Source organism: Apus apus, chromosome 14 (assembly GCF_020740795.1).
Source record: "Apus apus isolate bApuApu2 chromosome 14, bApuApu2.pri.cur, whole genome shotgun sequence".
NCBI classification, from domain to species: Eukaryota; Metazoa; Chordata; class Aves; order Apodiformes; family Apodidae; genus Apus; species Apus apus.
Genome location: NC_067295.1, coordinates 7284186 through 7302419, shown reverse-complemented (window position 1 = coordinate 7302419; position 18234 = coordinate 7284186). Strand labels below are relative to the sequence as shown.

At 36.9% G+C, this 18234-nt stretch overlaps 1 protein-coding gene and 1 long non-coding RNA gene across 2 annotated transcripts in view; one reads left to right on the top strand and one right to left on the bottom strand.

Annotated features, from left to right (window-relative positions):
• The window catches only part of BAIAP2L1 (BAR/IMD domain containing adaptor protein 2 like 1), a 38459-nt gene that overhangs the window by 16400 nt on the left and 3825 nt on the right, over positions 1-18234 (bottom strand). Inside the window, exons 2-3 of the mRNA XM_051632531.1 lie at positions 14764-14839; positions 11028-11114 (exon numbers count right to left, since the gene is read on the bottom strand). Coding sequence (XP_051488491.1) covers positions 11028-11114; positions 14764-14839 — 163 coding nt within the window. The remainder of the gene's footprint in view (positions 1-11027; positions 11115-14763; positions 14840-18234) is intronic.
• LOC127390681 (uncharacterized) lies at positions 3248-16557 on the top strand. The gene is made up of 5 exons (XR_007890909.1): positions 3248-3355; positions 7756-7831; positions 8299-8386; positions 14943-15061; positions 16244-16557. It is a non-coding gene; the product is annotated as an uncharacterized LOC127390681 (long non-coding RNA).

Sequence of the window (18234 nt, the reverse complement as noted above, 5' to 3'; positions counted from 1 at the left end):
AAGGAGTAAATCTCTCTGCAGTTCATTTTATAAAATGGCATTGACACATGACCACTCAATGCCATTTAATGAAGGTGACTGCAGAAGGTGAATAGAGAAAAGGGGAAAGAGATTTCAGAGTATAATAAAGTATTTTAGGTCCACTATATATGCTAGATGTAGTACCCTGAAGCAGCACCTCCAAATAGGTAGTTAGGTTCATGTTTTACTAGAACACCAAATAAATAAAAGTAACATGTAATAATAAAAAAATAGGTGCAATAGCATCACATTCTAAATGGCTTTATCAGACCAAGTTTTGTTTTAAATATTCAGAGTTCTCACTAAAGCTGTGAGCAACAGATATGTTCCTGCAACATAAGAAGCAATTAAGTTAATTAATTTAAAACAGATTAAACACAGGTTAAAGGAAATTAACACAACCTCCATGACAATGGCTGAAATCTGTGTATTCATGTACTAGTCCAGTAAAATAAAATTCAAGTGATATGGATTAAGAACCATGAGGAACGAAGTTGAACATTGTGATACTACTGGACATAAAAATAAAATGTGAAACTCAAGCCTCATTTTGCAAAAACACGTGTCTGTCTATAACTTCGTAGACAGGAGTTACCTTGAAATCAATGAACCTACTTCACAGTACTAAACAGTTGAAAATACATAAAATATAAAAAGTAGTCCTGTTAACAGTGTGTGCTGTCAAAGTTGTTTACATTAGTCTCCCACACAAAATAAACTGCAGCAATTATTCATCTAATGTACAAACAGTCCCCTGCTTTCAGGCCCCCGTTAACTATGTGAGCGTTTTACATGAAGCTGCTTTCAAAGCATAATTTCTCATCTAAAGTTAGCTCACAATATTTCAAGTAATTATCTGGAACTGATTTAATGCTCAGAGTTAAGAGGTTTCAATTACAAGACAGCTCAGTTTTAGAACTGTTTTTTTTTCAGAAGTTCCATTACTTCTAAATATTTTACATCTTTTTAGATATCTTACAGTCTCATTGACACAGAAGAGAGAAACAGTCTTCAAAAGTATGTAAGATCCTGGAAGGTGCCAAAGTCTTAGTATCTTGCCTTCATGTCCAGACAAAACCAGTAGACAATAAACAGGATTGTACAAGACATTGTTGCTGATTTTGTGAGCATATAGTTGGATAAATTGCACTGGTGGTGACAGCTCAGCTGTGGCCACCACCTTCTCAAGGACCTCTGTCTTCTAGTCACAGGCTTATTACATTGTGGAACTGGCTGGAAAAATACATTCAGGACAAGCTATGATTGCTGGGATTTTACCCCAAATGATTGTGTATGTCTGAAAGGAAAATTTAAAAGCCTAATCACCAATTCTTAGCAGCTTAGCTGTATATTATTTGGAATAAAATCTGCTAGAACACGTACTTGGCAATATTCTCTTTCACACTTCCCTTGTCGCTAGATCACACGTTGCTCTCAGTGTGAGGAACATAATCAAAGAATCCTGCTATTCCAAAATCCTTTTCCCATTTCACAATTAGAAAAAACAGTGATGGGACAGAGCACAGTTCACTCCTGCTGAAGTAGCCTAGCAGCTCTTTTTAAAAACAGCATTTTATTTTGTAGTTCAGGATCAAAATTACATAGTGAACTGTTCCTTGTCCTAAAACTTTGTCGATGATCATGTGGAAGAAAATAGTGTGAGACTGCATAATGAAGTACTTTCCCAAAACAGAATTAAATTTTTTTTTTTCTTTAAAACTTTGGAATATTCGGTATTCAAAGATACAAAGAACTCCTCAGCTCTATATCTCAAAGTCTATCATAGTTTATAAAACAAGCCACACTCAGTTAAGTCCAAGGATCAACTTGCTTTTAAATATACTTTACTTAGACTAAAATTAATGCCAAATTCTTTCAGCTTGACACAAGTGATTTTAAATACTGCAAAATTCACACCATGAAGTGCATGCTATAAGTTGGGCAACGAGCTGTTCATAAATTAGCTATTCCCACATAAGACTTTACAAGAGTGAATACTTAAGATATTATCAGGGCTATTACAATTTCCAGTTACTCAGGGTTTTGTGATGCTCCTATTTTATAATTCTAAACAGAAGAAAGATTATCTTACATTGTATTTAAATAGGAATGTGAATTTGTTGCAGTTTTAGCAAAGTTCAGTCTGCTAGTCTAATTCCCCTTTCTCTCCCAAGCTGTTTTGATCTCTTAGATAAAAAAAATTCAAATTAGAATTCTTTAAACCAACTATATCAATGAACAGATGTTAAGTAGCATGAAATACTCACCTTGTTTCAGATGACTGGCAAGCATAGTAAGTAAATTTAAATGTTAAAAAAAGGGAAGGAAAAGCATATGCCACATAAATGATGCAAACTTGTTTTTCCACCCATTACTCCATTACTAATATAAATGAAGACTGCCACAGGCATTTATTTTTTTACCCAAACATATGAAAACATAATATATTAAGGCATGTCTGTCAGAGAATGATCTTTCATAGGGCCTTGAAAACCTTATTTACAATAGGTTTTCATGCTTGAGCTGCCGTGGTGTAATCCTGACGCAAGTCGGGTGCAAAGAAATTAAGTTACAATACAGCCACAAGCCTGAGCTTGCCTGTATCAAGCCCTGCTGGTTTTAGGCAGATTAGTTAGGGAAGATCATACAACTGAGCTAATCTCTGTTTTTCAGCAGGACTGGAACAAACAAATCATGCCAAACAGCAAAAACTGAAATTCCTTATGGGTTTCAAGCACCAGAGATGATATATATTTGAGTTATCATTATGAATGTTACGTGAAATTCAATATAACGCAAGGAATCACTGCAATTTTTATTACAGTACTTAGGAACCGCCACTGGGTTTCTCAGTCTTAGGTGTGTCCAAAAAATCCCCAACAAAAACCCCCCACACAAATTGAGCCAAAAGTTTTTTAAAAAGTATTTTTCTCTGAAGTCCCAGACACCTGGTTGCTTCCCCCCTACCCCCCTTAGGGAGGATAATGACACCTACCACTGAGATTGGAGTATTTTGTTTAGAAAAAAATCCATCAGGAAGAGCTGACTGTACATGCAAAATACACTTGGGCCTCTGGTTAAAGGATTTACAAGCTAGTTCATATATGATGACACTTTCCTCACAATGTTGTAATTTACTTTCCATTTTCTAGCTATTTCTCTCACTGAGAAGACAGCTAAATGCATTTTCTCTACACAGGCTTATTTCTTTGCCAACAGACATATCTGGGCATAGAAAAACTATGATTTGCTAAGCACCAGCTGAGAGAGAGAGAGCAGCCTCCTGCCTGCTGTCCTGGCCCCAGCACCCTGTGACTGATCCGTCCTTGGGAAAGTTCCAAGAGCTGCCTGGGGACACACCCCCGCTGAGCATGCAGAATGCCTGGCCTCACACTTCCAAATTACTCTTTGCTAGACACAAACAGGAGAAGTTTAGGGCATCCTTTCCAGGGTTTCCACTGCAAGACAAAAGATGTCTTTGTCACCTGTGAGACTCACATGAAATGTAACTGTTCCACTACAATCAGAATGTCCTTAAGGATGCCCTTCATGGTACAATCACTGTTTTCTCAGGCCTCTGAGGCACTGCATGAAGATATCAATTAAGTACACACTCACTAGAGGTGTTCTGAATATCTGATTTTTCCCTCGAGGGTGTGTGGCCACATCTATCATGGATTTTCTGTGCTAACCTCTAGAGTCAGGGTACACAAGTAGGAGGTGCAGAGACACATGCCCTGAACATGCAATGCCTCCCAAGGAACAGCACTGCCAGTGCTACCTGTGACCTGTTAACTACCTTGGGAAATTCAGGGCTGCAGACTGTAAGAGTGTTTTATCTTATCACTGACTAAAACCAGCTTCAGTTTACACGTTGCTGTAAGGAAAAAAAAAAAAGTAAAAAAACCCTGAAATCAACTGAGAAATATGACCAATTATCTAGAATATAATCTGAAAATATAACTGGGAAAATATCACTAAAATCCTATGGATTGTCTTCTTCCCCTGGTGCTAGTATTCTGCAATTGTTCTCAAAGAGCCTTGTGTATTTTCATATTCTATTCCTCCCTTCAGCCATTTATAGAACCAGAAAATTTGCACCTTATCTGGAAGTCTTCAGAAGTTACAACAATGCGATTGTGTATAAAACAAACTCTTTTTTCATAGTCTTGTAAGAATGAACGACAATATCAATTTTTAAGCATTTACGTTCTTTATGTTGAATAACAAATCCATTTCTCGTTCACTTCATTCCTTTTAGGAACCTTTCTGGTTTTTATTTTAGCAGGGAAAGATTATAGAACTTAAAAACAACAACCAAAATATCTTAAGACAACACCTGTCTTTCAGTTTCCTTGTGTGATGCCACCTGGTGCACTCATTGCCCAGGACATGTTTTGTGGCAACCTTCTTCACTGATTATTTATTGCTTTGTGATCTTTGTTTGTTAATGGTAGTTCTGGACAGCAACATAGTAACACGTTTCTCTTGCCTTTCTTTTTGGTTTATTAATAGCACAGTGCCAAGTATTCTCCACTGTCCATAAACATTGCTTGCAGGAGCTTTTGTCAGGTCAGTGGCAGGGCACATGCTTATGAATATCTGAATAGTTAAATTTATTTATAAATCAGTGAATATATACAGCTTTCAATAGCTCTCCAATAGGTGATCAGCCAAATTACTTGATGTGGAGTCAAAATTTACTCTTAGATTCTGAAATATGAGAAGTTTTTCTTTCTTTTAGAAGATTTTTATCAGAAGTTTGCACACAGAGTACTGAACATCAAAAACCATAGTACTGATTCTAGAAAAAAAAAAAACCTGTCCGTAGGATTGGTTTGGCTTGCTTTAACCTTATAAATTACCTTGAAAAGTAAAACAATGAATAATGGGAAGTTTCCACTAATTCAGTTACTGTTTTCATCAGTAGAAATGTATCCAGAGAGGCTGGCTCAGCTCCTTCTAGCTTTTATAGCAGACTGGAGGTCTATGGAGCACAAACCCAGAAGATACAAAACCTCCCTCCTGAAAAAGACACTACTACTTTGTATTTCCTTGTAAAGATAGCTTTCTGTGGACTTTCCTTTTGGAAGAAAGTAATGGTGTGGCTTCGGCCAATGCAATTTCATTATAAATGTAGTAGAAGAGTGTATTATTAATGCTCCATAGGAAAAGCTGACCTGATAGACTAACTACTTCAGCTGCAGCCTCTAAGCTATTTTCCCAGAAGTTTCCACTGATGAGGTGCTAAAGGGGTTCTGTTGTTGCTGGCTCACTTCCTCTGCCTTTGTATCCAACATAACCTCTTTCAAGAACAGAACATTTGTACTGGAAGAGACAACATTGCTGCAGTGAGATGGCACCACGACAGGTACCTTTTCATTAGTTTAAAGGTGTCAGTGAGAGGAAGGCTGCTGGTGTCATCTTTCTAAGAAGTGAAATAGGATTCCAGCTGAAAGGGTCAATTTTGATGCTGAAGGAAACCAACAACTCAGACCCTTCCACCCCCCTTTTGTTTATTTAAACTGAAGTGCAACCAGCTAGAGTCATCCTCAGTGATGGAATTTTCTCTTTTTGCTGCTTGGCATTCTCAGTTCTCAGAGTGACACTCAAGTGCTCTATCACAGAAGTAGCAAGAGAGAGCTATAGCTCTGAAAAGTACCTTCTCAAGTGGAAAATGTGCTTATTAATCAGGAAGGAAATAGGATGGAATGAGAAATACTTGCAAGATAGTGTTTTAAAATAATGGTATTGCCTTACATGACAGTCTATTTTTCAGCAAGGAGATATGTTCTTTTTAGCAAAATCAGAATTTTCCAATTCAGCTCCAAAAACTTTTTCCTGGTACAGAAAAATCTCTCATTTCTGCAAACAGAAGTGAGAGAGAGGAAGGTACACAGGGCTTCCCTTAGTTGCAAATAAAAAATTAAGTGGTTATCACTGAAAAAAAACTAACAAAAACCAGATAAAACTCTCTATAGATTGAACTTCGCACTACTAATCGCATTAGTATTAAATGTACATTATTAGCTAATTGTTAGTTTGCTTAAAAAAAAACCTAGAAAACACTTACCAAAGGATCTCAACATCTCTCTGTGATCCTGTTGGATGTTATTCAAGAGATCCAACTTACTAACTTACTCTGTCAGATTAACAGGAAATGCCAGCTATTGGATACACTGCAGGCCTATTCATTAATCAGTAGCTTATTCTCTTAACTGACCATTGTGTTATTAACCTGGACTCTCAAACTAATATGCAGTGACCCCAACACCCACAGGTGTTTGGCTGACTTCAGAAGAAGTACAAGGGCTCTCAAAAAAAGGAAACATGGACACAGAGAACCCCTGCCCTCAGTTATCCATATCACAGTATTATTGTCATGACTGTGTCACAGTGTGACTGCATCAGTTACTTCACAATTGAGATTATGTATTTGACAAAACATGACAAAGTTATGGAGACCTTTGAAATTACACCACTTAATGAGCAAGCCTGCACTTTGTGAATATGTTCAAATACTGTCTTTTAGACCCTGAGCACACCCTATCTTTTCTGCATGAGAGGGATATCTAGTTCACAGCTCATCCTCTGTCAGACAGGAATTCCACTTACTACACTCAACATGAGAAGTTTTGGGGTTTTTTCCTCCCCACCTCTCCCTGTCTTGTGACAACCACAACACAGCAATCTTTTAGTTCAGTGCTTGCTTCTCAAGATTACCTGTAGTGGTTTTAAACCAGAAGATTTCTTCTGAAAAGAACCCAAATTTTTTTTTCAGATTCTTACATTTCAAACTATAAATGAGCATAAGCTTTCACATACCTGTTTCCAGATAAGTTTTAACAGAATGAGACTATGAAAAAGATAAGCCTATGACACAGAGTAATCTTTAAATACATTACCAGTCTTGGTTATATTAGGGAAGATATTTTCTGATTTTCCTTTTAACATGTTGAACTCATGCAATTTAGTTCCATTGGTCTAGACCATGCCATGTTCTATCTTGCTAACAGTTTGGCTTTTTATAGTTTGACAAGCAACAAATAGTTTACACGTCAGTTCCTGAGCAATAAGCTCTAGGTACAGACCCATAATGTAACTGTGGGTGACTGCCACAGATATTATTGCCACACAACAAACAAATTGGGACTTTGCACCCACAATATCATAAATGAGCTGTAACTACAGTAACTGGCAGGTGCTAAAGAGGATAACTGGGAAGATGTGAGTAGTATTCACTGAATGAGCAGGAAATAACTTCTTCATTCCTTGAACAAATGAAGGCTACAAAGACAAATTCAGGTTATGTTCCTAAATGTTCCAAGTCTGAGGAACTACAAGCATATAAATGTAGGGGAAAAAAAATATAGAAAGAATGTTGACTTGAATCAGCATATCCCTTATTCATAAGGATTTATCATGAATGCAGTATATTCCTCAACTTCCTCAATTTACTCATATTAAGCTTATCTGTATTAAAACAATTCACAGAACTTCAACCAGACTTGAAAGATACAAATACTTAGTACAAATGCTCTGAATCTGCTGGAATATCCAGGTTTCCATTTCATTCTTGTTTCCCTCTTATGTTCCTATTTTTGTCCCACTTTTTCTCTGCTCTCTATGAATTGTATCCTCTACTTCCAAAATTTTCTTTCCCATTTCTTTTCTATTTCTATTTCTACCTTTCCTATGAGGTCAGAAACCATTTCACGCTCTCATTACAGGAAGACCTTGTTCTGCATTTCCTTACGAGAAGGAAAGATTAACTGCTCTTTTGATACAGATCTTTACATCACACTTGGCAGTAAGTATGTTCTAGGTCACTCAGCAGGTTTGTGTTTGAACTGTGAAATGACTTGATGCAATATTCCAGTATTCCATAAATTCTAAGGAATATTGTGTTTTAGCTGTCTAAGCCTTGGAGTCCTTCTATAATTAAGTGCAAGAGTTTAACGCAACACAAGTCTATTTAAAATATTACATTATTTTTTATATGCCACTACTAAAGGTGAAGTTGCCACAGGAAAGACCCGAAACCTTGGTTCCTGGTTCATTATTTGGAAAACTGATTTTATTATGAACCGTATCTGCAAAACTTACAGTTCAGAGAAAGGGGAAAATGATAGAATCTTGTTCTAACACCTTCATTTACAGACAAATGTACCCAGTGACTGATGGGTGAAGCACAAAGCTAATGGAGGAGGCATGTACATTTGAGATAAGACAAAGGTTATTAATTGGTACATATGCTTTCCTTTATTTCTGCTGTAGAATGAGGTAAAAAGTCAGCACTGTGGATTTCTGACTACTATGCAGTCTTGCCATCCAGAATCCAAGTGTCCTCACTGTGGTTAAACTGGTAAGCTGGGGGCGAGGGGGAGGGAAGGGGCTTGTTTATTTTTATACAGATTAGTTTCAATCCTTATTTTAAATATTTACTTTTTTTGTTTCAAATTGTTACTACTCAGATGTAAATATGTACATTTTCTGGTTGTCCAAAGATCTAAACACTGGAAAAGCAGACCACAGTATCTCAATTTGTGCTCAAATATGAAAGCATTCTAAAATGCTTTAGAATTTGGCCACTGTTGGTTTAGCTAATTCTTTGGGAAGAGCCAGAATGATGTCTTACATACTAGAAGTATAACCATCTCCTATTGCCATCTGTGGGAATGTTGCCAATGTTGCCATTGGTTTCTGTCAATACAAGATACAGGAAGAGGTCTTATGATACAATTTTAAACAAGAAAAAGTAAAAAGTTACAGAAATATTCTAAACATCAGGTTTGGATAATGCACACATAAAATTATGGAAATTGCTCCCCTCTGCTTCTTTTCCAGTCACTTTTAGACTGGCTCTTACAAAACAAGCTAGTGTGTCAGTTCACTTGATGCTCCAGAGAATACAGTCAAAAAAAAGCAGTTTACAGACTTATCACAAAACTTAACTGATGGCTACTGACCTCTTTCTTGGCAAAGATAACAGCACTGTTATGCATGATAGAGCTGTTAGTGGTCAATAACATGTTTTTGGCAAGTCTTAATGAACTCACAGAAAAGAGAATTCCACAGTGGGCTGGGCCTACAGTAACTCCACTGGGGTTAATAGGTCCGAGAACGGAGCAATTCAGAGCCAAGTTTGATCTAGTCCTTTACACATCCAATACTACTTAGGATGCATCTTTTAAAATACTAAAAGGTGCAGTAAATTCTTTTTTTTCTTTTAAAACAAAGATACTTTTAGAGACATCTGGGGTGTATCCTGTTTCTTTGCTAAACAGATCAGTATTGTAGTCCAGCTTCAAAACTATGAAGCCTTTTTCAAGAAAATGCAAATAATCTCTCACAGACTCCTAGCAACACTGTCCTCCCTTTTCAGTCTTCACTGGCTTTCCTTATCTCTAAAGTAAGTGTTCTATCAGAGAGTATGCTGGAAGAAATCTAGAGTTGCAGTTTTCCTTAAACAGAAAAGACTTCTCTGCAGTAATGGTTTAAGTAGAAGGTGAACAGCAAGCAGTGTTAGAGGCCTGACCCTGAAGAAGGTCATGTTTTCTTGATACTGTGTATCTAAACAAAGGTTTATAATTGCAGGGAAGAATTCATAGTTAAACAAAAATATATTTTCAATCACAATTCTGTATTGACCCCAGTAACAGGGAAGGACAGTTATTTTCATAATTCAGCTTGAGACTCTCCAATTATAGTATTTTCAAACAAGCAGACAATATCCCACAGGTATACAGAGTTCCAGAAATGTGTTACTTCCATGCATATGACCAACTGTCTGACTGCAAAAATTGTAATTATGCATTTGTTGATATTCTGATTAGATTCTGTATGGCTATTACTTTTAATTTTCTCATACATTTGTTCTATAGTTAAAAAGCAGCAGCTCTCCTTCCTGTAAACAACCTGCAAAGCAAACACAGAAAGCAACTACCCTGGGACTGTTTGCTTTGTGCTGTTTGCTATTCTGCCGCTCCCAGCGGGGCACACAGGGTCTTAACACTCACACAAAAGTGGTTTCAGAACAAATCAGAAAAATGTATGCAGGCACATAGAAACCAGTGGCCACTGTTCAAGGAGTCTTTCCCCTCAATTCTCCTTCAGCAAAATAATTAAAAAAAACATTTACTAAAAGCATGTAAAAATCAGCTGAATAAACGTGATCGTGAGTTACTGGAGCAGATGCATGTTAGGTCATGGGAAGAGTCCCACACTGTCTATATCGAACTTTCAGAGACAGAACACTATCAAGTTATTTTTTTCAAAAGCAAATGAAGGCTTTAAACAAGTATTTCCTCTTCACAGTATATAGTTCCTCTCTGTCTTGTAGTGATGTTAGAATCTTTTGTTAGAAACATTACAAGTGCTTTGATGACAACTTCCCTTTTGTAGTCTGAGCAGTACCATGTCAGTGCCAGCCAGAGGAGTACAGAGCTAAGTGCTGCTGCTGAGCTTTCAAAAATTCAAAAATTATTCTCAGAAAAGCACAGAACTTGGATTAATTTTACACCAATGTAAATGTACTGTACTTGATCAAACCTAGTGCAGTAGAACTTAACCCTTCATGGTTGGAGCTCATCCAGAAAACTGTTCTAGTACAGAACAGCTGTCATACACTAGGACTCTTCATACCAGTGTTCTGTTGCAGAAATATTTCAGCATTCATCTCTGTACTAAAAATCAAGGTACACAGTTTTTCATATTTATTTATTACATGATTATGTGAATTTAAAAATCCCATGCTTTTGAATGCATAGGTGGAAATATATTCACAAAAGTAGGAAAAAAAAGGTGATTTTTTCAAAACATTTTAAGTGTCTTGAGAAATAATATACCCTAAAGGAATCTAATGCCTTCTAGCTATATGTTATTGAAGAGTAAAACACTTTTTCCAATCCTTCCCTACCTCACATTAGTTCTGTGAAATGCCAACAGAAAAACAAAAATAATGTTTATATTTTGAAATAATTTAAAAACAATGAGATTTCACTTACCTAGTTCTTTAGAAACTGGAGAATCAGCTGATATATCCCCAATCTTTGCAAGGCTATCATAATATGCTCTTCCAGCCACTACCATAGCTTGAGGAGGCAGCAAGGGAGAAAAGGGGGAAAAAAGCATTAAATTTTTTTTTTTTAAAAGATAAAATAAATAAATAAAATCACTGTATTTTCCATTTTCTTGAATCTATGATCCTATGAAATTCTGCAAGCCAGGGCACTTCCTAAGAGAGGGAGGGTTGTATAGCAAAAAGGAAATCCCACTATCAGAGAAAGTTACTGAAGTCCCTGTACTGCCTGCTAATTTGTGAAACCAGATGACAAAGACAGACCAGAATATATGAATGACATTTCAGCCTGTTAATTTAGTTCCAACTTTCATGCATATCCAGGAACAACCAGTGTCTAGTGAGTAGGTTTAGCCATAAGCCATTGGTCAGGATATAACTAAATTCCTTGGTCTAGATACAACTGTTGGAAAAAAGCAAGATGGAATCCCGAAGTTACTAGAAGTGCCAGGGTCTCTGCCCTGTATTGGCCAGCCAGACCATGGAGCCAAGGAATGGCTACTGGCCATAAGGCAATGGACCTATAGTTGCAAGAAGGAGACATGGAGCCCTTCAAAAGCAAATAATAATTTAGCATTTAAGTTAGCTGAAATAATAACTTACTTTTAAAAAGCTACGATGAATACAGTTCACCAAGTGTGATATATTTAAATAGGAGTGAAATGTGAAAGATTTTCTACATCTGATACAGTTACTCCTAAACATTACCGTTATGGATAACACTGTACAGCCATCATATACTGCAGCAACAAATATTATTTCTTGTCAAAACAATATATTGAAATCTGAAGACCCTACCCATAAACACCAACTCTTCCACTTTGAGGAAATATTAGGCCTAAATGATAAAACTTCAAAAATTAAGTCTTTGAAATCCGATGTTCAGGTTATGGAAATAACCCACCTGACATTTTTTTCTCAATTTTCAACATATCATCAATGTTCCTGAGATTATTATAGTTATCTTGTTCAACAACTTAGTGAGCTTAAATGTTGGAAGATCTCTGGTTTCTTGGACAGACATGGACAATTAGTATCAATATATATAATTTCTGCACAGTTATTTTGACACTCCAGGATCATGCCCACTTTTATCTTCGTCACTTAACTCAAGATGGCAAAGAAAGCTGTATTCGAAGGATTTTAAACAATAAAAACTTGAGGTAAAAGGAGCATATACAATTTAATTAGAAGCCAGAAGGTTTAGCACTCCCAATGAAAAAGACAAACTCTAGTTAACACTTGGATGCACATCTTTTCCAACCTCAGGCCCCCTGAACAGTTTCCCCCTTTTTATTGTTTATAGTTCAGTTTCAGTTTTACAGGAACCAATAAGCTCTTTATAAATATATATATATATCACTGAGGTTTCAGTTATCCTCAGTTAATCATTTCCTGGTTATAGCTGATTTAAACAGCAAAGCCAGTTTTGCTGGAATGAACACGGAAACATCAAGATTCAAATGGCAGGGAGGCCAGTAGTGAGAAAAATTCTACATATGGAGCAGATCTACACCATGCTATGGTTGCCTTGCACCTCCACAGTATCTAGAACTGATCTGCACACCACAAAGAAACAACAGAAAAAAAACTGTAAAAGGCAGTCTTCATGATTTGTTGAAGTAGTACATTTTTAACCTAAAGTAGAAGCCAAGTGGACTCTCACTGTTGGCCTTAGAATAGGTTATTTTTTTTGAGAGGACTATAACTGGCAATTGCCAATGATAGTATTTTAGGTCTCTGTTTTACCATTTTTACTAGCAAAGGTGACCTCTTTGGTTACCTAACAGTATGTTCACTGAGAAGCCTGAAACTCTTCCAAATGAAACAAAGATTCTTCTTGAGGCTCTGTATTAGACAAGAGTAATTTCTGTCTAAGATGCATCTTGTAGGTGCTCTATTTGAAAACTTTCTGAACAGAAGGATTATACTGGTGGTACTGATGGAGCACCTGCACGTGAAGATTTTATGCCATTCCAACTCTTCCTATCTACTGTTTTCTCAAGATAGCCCTAAGTCAATCTTTTATCCTAATACAGGCCCTAAAGAAGGAAGAAAATGTGTGATTTCTCCTGTGATAATGAAGCTAAGACAAGAATTCCACTTGTACAGTTTCTTCACCAGCAATATGGCTGGTAAACTACTTCTGCAGAAAAGGAGTTTTGACCTTTTATCCTCAAAATGTATAAAAATACATTAGAAATGTATCAGAAGTTCTTGTAAGTTCTCTGTTCTATACCAGCCTACTGACTTGTTTGGAAAGCTGCAAAGTATTTGTTTAGCAACAAAGTATTTATTCCTTGTTACAGATCTATTCATACCTCTCAGAACTTAGGAGAAAATATTAACAATTTATGAGAGCCCAAAGATTACATTAACGTACTCTCTCAACAGTTGTTGCAACACAAACATTTATTAATTCAAAATTAACTATTCATGCTAGATATTCTGTATCAGGCAGTCTTAAAAGGCAAACTTGCTAGAACACAATACCTATCAACCTCTGCAGTGTTGCTGTGCAGTTATGTTGTGAATTACTGATGACAAACTGAATTAAAAGGAGTAAAATGTAACATATCAACAGTAAAGTATATGAAAAGCAGAATCCTCAGGAACTAGTATAAAAAAATCTTTCAGCCAAACATAAAAATCACTTGTTATTACTTCTGGTACTACCTATAATCCCTAAGGTTATGTATTAGGTAGCCATGATGTTAATCCATCAGGTTAGGCATTACTGCAAGTAAGTCAGCATTTCCCTGTTTTCATCTCCAGCAGGCTTTGGTTTGGTCTTGTTCTCAAGCCTGGTCTAAAATTTGCATTAAGAGATACTTCATTGTCTATTTGGCCGTGCACTACTTCTGCAGTATCACATTTCTCAGAGTACTAGATTACATATAAGGGGAAAGATGTGCCACAGACTTGAATGAGGCAAAATTAGAGAGATTTTACATTGCTTTAATATGGTATCAAGCAGCCCAACAGGTCTGCATAAGGAAAATGAAGCAAGCTCTAACAGGTCCTGCAATGTAAGCTCTGGGAGTCTAGAGCCCAGTCTTGGAAACCCATTCTTATATTGTTTCTGTGAAGTCAATAATGGAAGTAAGCAACCACATTATAAAAAGTTTCAGAGACTGGGTCCTCAGGTTCAAATATATTCATTCAGATTTTGTCTCCATTAAAAAGTTCAGTATGGATAAGAAAAAAAATCAATCCACTCCAGCAACTCATGCATTCCAGTTCTGTACACAGGGTTGCTTAGGTAGTGATGTGCACAGGTGAGCTGGAACAGATCTAAGAATGTGAAATATCTTTGGAAGATATTTCCAGGGGGAAAAAAGAGAACATTAATTTACATAACTATTTATTTCCATTTCTATTATTACTCTAAACCAAGTTATTTATACTTGATGTTCAGTGTATTTCACAGCAGCTCTGTGCTGAAATGTTTGGGATGCAACTTCTGCAGGACAGTAAAAAAAAAAAGGGGAAAAGGTACATATGTTTGGATGTTTGTGATTTTCTGCTTGCTTTTTTCTTCCTAATTAAACACATCCAAAGTTCAACTTGGATATTAAGCTAATACACAATCTTCATATCAGATATGTATATTTAAATGCAAATTTAACATTCTTTCTCTAGTTAGCACCTAGAAGACTTACCATTAACAGCTTTTTCATAATTCTTCCCCAGATTTATTAAATTCCTCAGTCCTGGATTGAACTGTTCCATAACATTCTAGAACAGAAAAAATACTTGTGTTTTAACCAAGGCAATTCAACAGTTGATAAAACTATTTATCTCAGTGTCACTTAGGTCTAGTTTTGTTTCATATGTACAGTGTACACCTGGAAAGTCTGGATGGCTGAAAAATAGAAGGCTTAGAAGGAAGAGGACAGCAAAAGATGGAAGAGATCAGAAACCGAGCATTTAAGATCAACAAATGGGGAAAAATAAAAGGTAAACTATTTCAATAGGGGTAAATAGGAATCTGGCTGTTTATAATATAAAAGGATGTCAAGTATGTGATCAAAGTTTGCCCAGATCCTTCTTTGATGGTAGGTGATGGTGAAATAAAAGCAAGAAAAAAACCTTTACCCACTAATCTGCCTAGGGAAGTTGTGGATGTCCCCTCCCTGGAAGTGTTCAAGGGGAGGTTGGATGGGACTTTGAGCAACCTGGTCTAGTGGACTAGTGGAAGGTGTCCCTGCCCATGGAAGGAGGATTGGAACTAATGATCTTAAAGGTCCCTTCCAACCCAAGACATTCTGTAATTCTACGAATTGTTTTAGAGTCAGACAATAACACAAACTTTCTGACAATGGTTCAAGATTTAAGTTCTTCACCCCCACTGCGTGCTGCAAAAAAATAGTGCTAGTCTGTACCATTACACTCTTCCCCCCCCCAACATGATCACTGCAAGCACAGTACCTATTGTCCCCAGGCCCTTGATTTGTGTTAACTCACAAACCACATCCAGAAATCATTTGGGAAAATCTGTTTCAGGTTGGGCCAACAATGCCAAAGGCTATTCTAACAACTTAACAGTATGGATTTTCAAGTTCTAGTGTCTGGGAACATCCCTCCTCCCACTCCAACTCTTTAATACTGCTGCTGTGCCTGTGTTGCCCTCCCTGTAGCTATGACAGTGCAACTGTGAGGCTTTTGTTCCAAGTAATCTTTTCCTATTCCAAATTTTTGCCATTTATTCCCAGCAGTGTAGTAAAGATGATGGCTGTTGGCATAGATGGAGTCAGTGAATTATTTGAAAAAAGGTGCATGTGATATAGACACCACTCGTACACACAGCAGGTAGGAATCCCAATGTCACCTTGAATTACTACCTTATATTGAACAAATTTTCTTGAAAGACATATCCTGTCCCTGCTCACCCTGATCCTTGCAACAAGAACTCATAGAGTAAACCCCTTACCACCACATGCCCAACATTCCAATGGTAACATGATAATCACAGGTCTTGAAATACTTATTTTTTTTAATTACTGTCTTAAGTTTTCAGGGGTTAAGTTCCAGTTAAGTTCCAGGGGTTAAATTCAGGTTCCAGTTCTTCTGATGTCTTCTACTTCAGATTTTGAATAGAAAACAGTGATTGCATGCATGTCATTAGTTGTTTTCATTTAGGAGGAAGTGAACAAAACCCAGAAAAAATGCCCTCAACAGCTCCATCCCTGAAGCCAGACCCCACAGCTCTTTATTTTCTACCGCTGGGATCTTCATATATAGCAGATACAGACCATGCTGTGGAAACACAACAGGTCCACTGAAACAGAAACGCTGAGGAAGAGCTCCAGTACATCACATCTGCTCAACATACATGTAAAACTGCTGGGAAAGATAAAGAAACAATTTACAGCTCAGTGCCTTCAGTAGCTGGAAGGCATACACCTCATGGCTCTTTTCTCCATTAGACCAAGCAGTTTCTGGAAGGTTCTTGTGCTGCCACAGTGGTTGATTGTTAGCAGAAGCTTCTACGCCAGTCTCTAGTCGTGAACTCCCAAGAAGCAGCAAAACCCTTTGCAATGGAAATTTCCCTTTGGAATTTGCTTGGTTTAACACAGGGTATGGTTAGCTGATCCTCACAGCACTGTGCATGGCTCATCTACTTTCCTACTAAGGGTTTGTGTTTGATGGAAAGGCTTAGCTTCCCCTCCTCTCATGCTAGGTCTCCAACATGATCTCATGATTTAATTCTTAGATTATTTTCTTATCTTCAGCATTAGAAATAAACATATACATTTTTTCTTTCTACTGAAGACTAGATTCTCAAAGCAAACAAATCCCTGGCCATGCTTCTAGTGTTCTTTTTATACAGTTAACTACTATTGCTGTCTTTGAAGTACTGTCAGAGAAGAAATATCTTGAACATTTTTTCGAAGAGGGAGACTGTCACTGGCAACTCCCTCTTCAGGATCAGGTATAAATTTGATATTGCCAAGACATTTCAGATCAGTAAAAATTATGGTAATATTTTGTTCAGCTTCAGAAGCTGAAGGGAAAAAAAAGAAACTCAGAAATGAATTTGAAGAGCTATTTATTTTCATATGATGTCTTACAGTTTTATAGCCTCTCTTACTTGCAGTCCATGGAAAAGGTAATGAAAATGAGTGGGACTGAACACCAGTGCAAAATCACAAGCTATACATTAAAGCCAGATCTCAAAACTTCTAAAAAAGCAGAGAAAGAAGAACAAAGAAGAACTTCTGATAAAGAAAACCACTAACTTAAAACTGTAAAAAGTCTTAGAAAACATCACAATCTTGTTATCTGCCATGCTGTACAAAGTCATGGCAATAAAGCTTTTGTCTTAATCCAAACAAGCATCACAAAGTAAGACAAAAGCTCGGGGAGACAAAGTAGTGCACAACACATCATTTGCCCATACAGTAAGGAACACAAACTCAGCCTCCTAATTGTTAATCTAGTGTCCTATATTCTAGTGATACACTACCTCTCATGAACAGAATAATTAACTAGAAGAGAAGAGGAGGCACATGATCAGATCCTACGGCTTTCTATTATTTAGGATGAATGGAAATAAAGGGAAACACCTTCCAAATAGGCAGCTGGAAACATCTTTTTATGCAGAGAATTTTAGAGTTGGAAAAACTGACCTTCCAAGAAGAAGCACAAAAGAAACCTATTCTGGTCATTCAAGCCATTAATTCCTCATATTACCTAGTATGAAAATTGTCATGACCCTTTCACCTCATAAAAACACCGTGAGTTAACCATCCCGGTAGCAAGGAGCTGATTGAAGAGGAACAGCATTTCCACTTGTTGTGTATAGGTATTATATCTTCTCAGTTCCTGATAGTCTCATAAACAACGTTAATCTTCAAAACAAATGACAGCCATTGTAAAAGTGCCTTCCTGTAAACGCTCCACTTTGCTTTTTACTTAAAGACACACCTCGGAGAACAATAGCTCAGCAGGTATGAATACCAGTAAACAATGCATAGGGTCCCTGTAGTTTCAAGTTTACATCCTGCAGACAGTTTTGCAAGAGTGAATAACACTGTATTTGGGTAAAAATCTGAAATTATAAAACTAGCCCAGAAAAGTAGATCTTGATGGCTAACGTTACTCATATAACCATCACTATAGCTACTCAT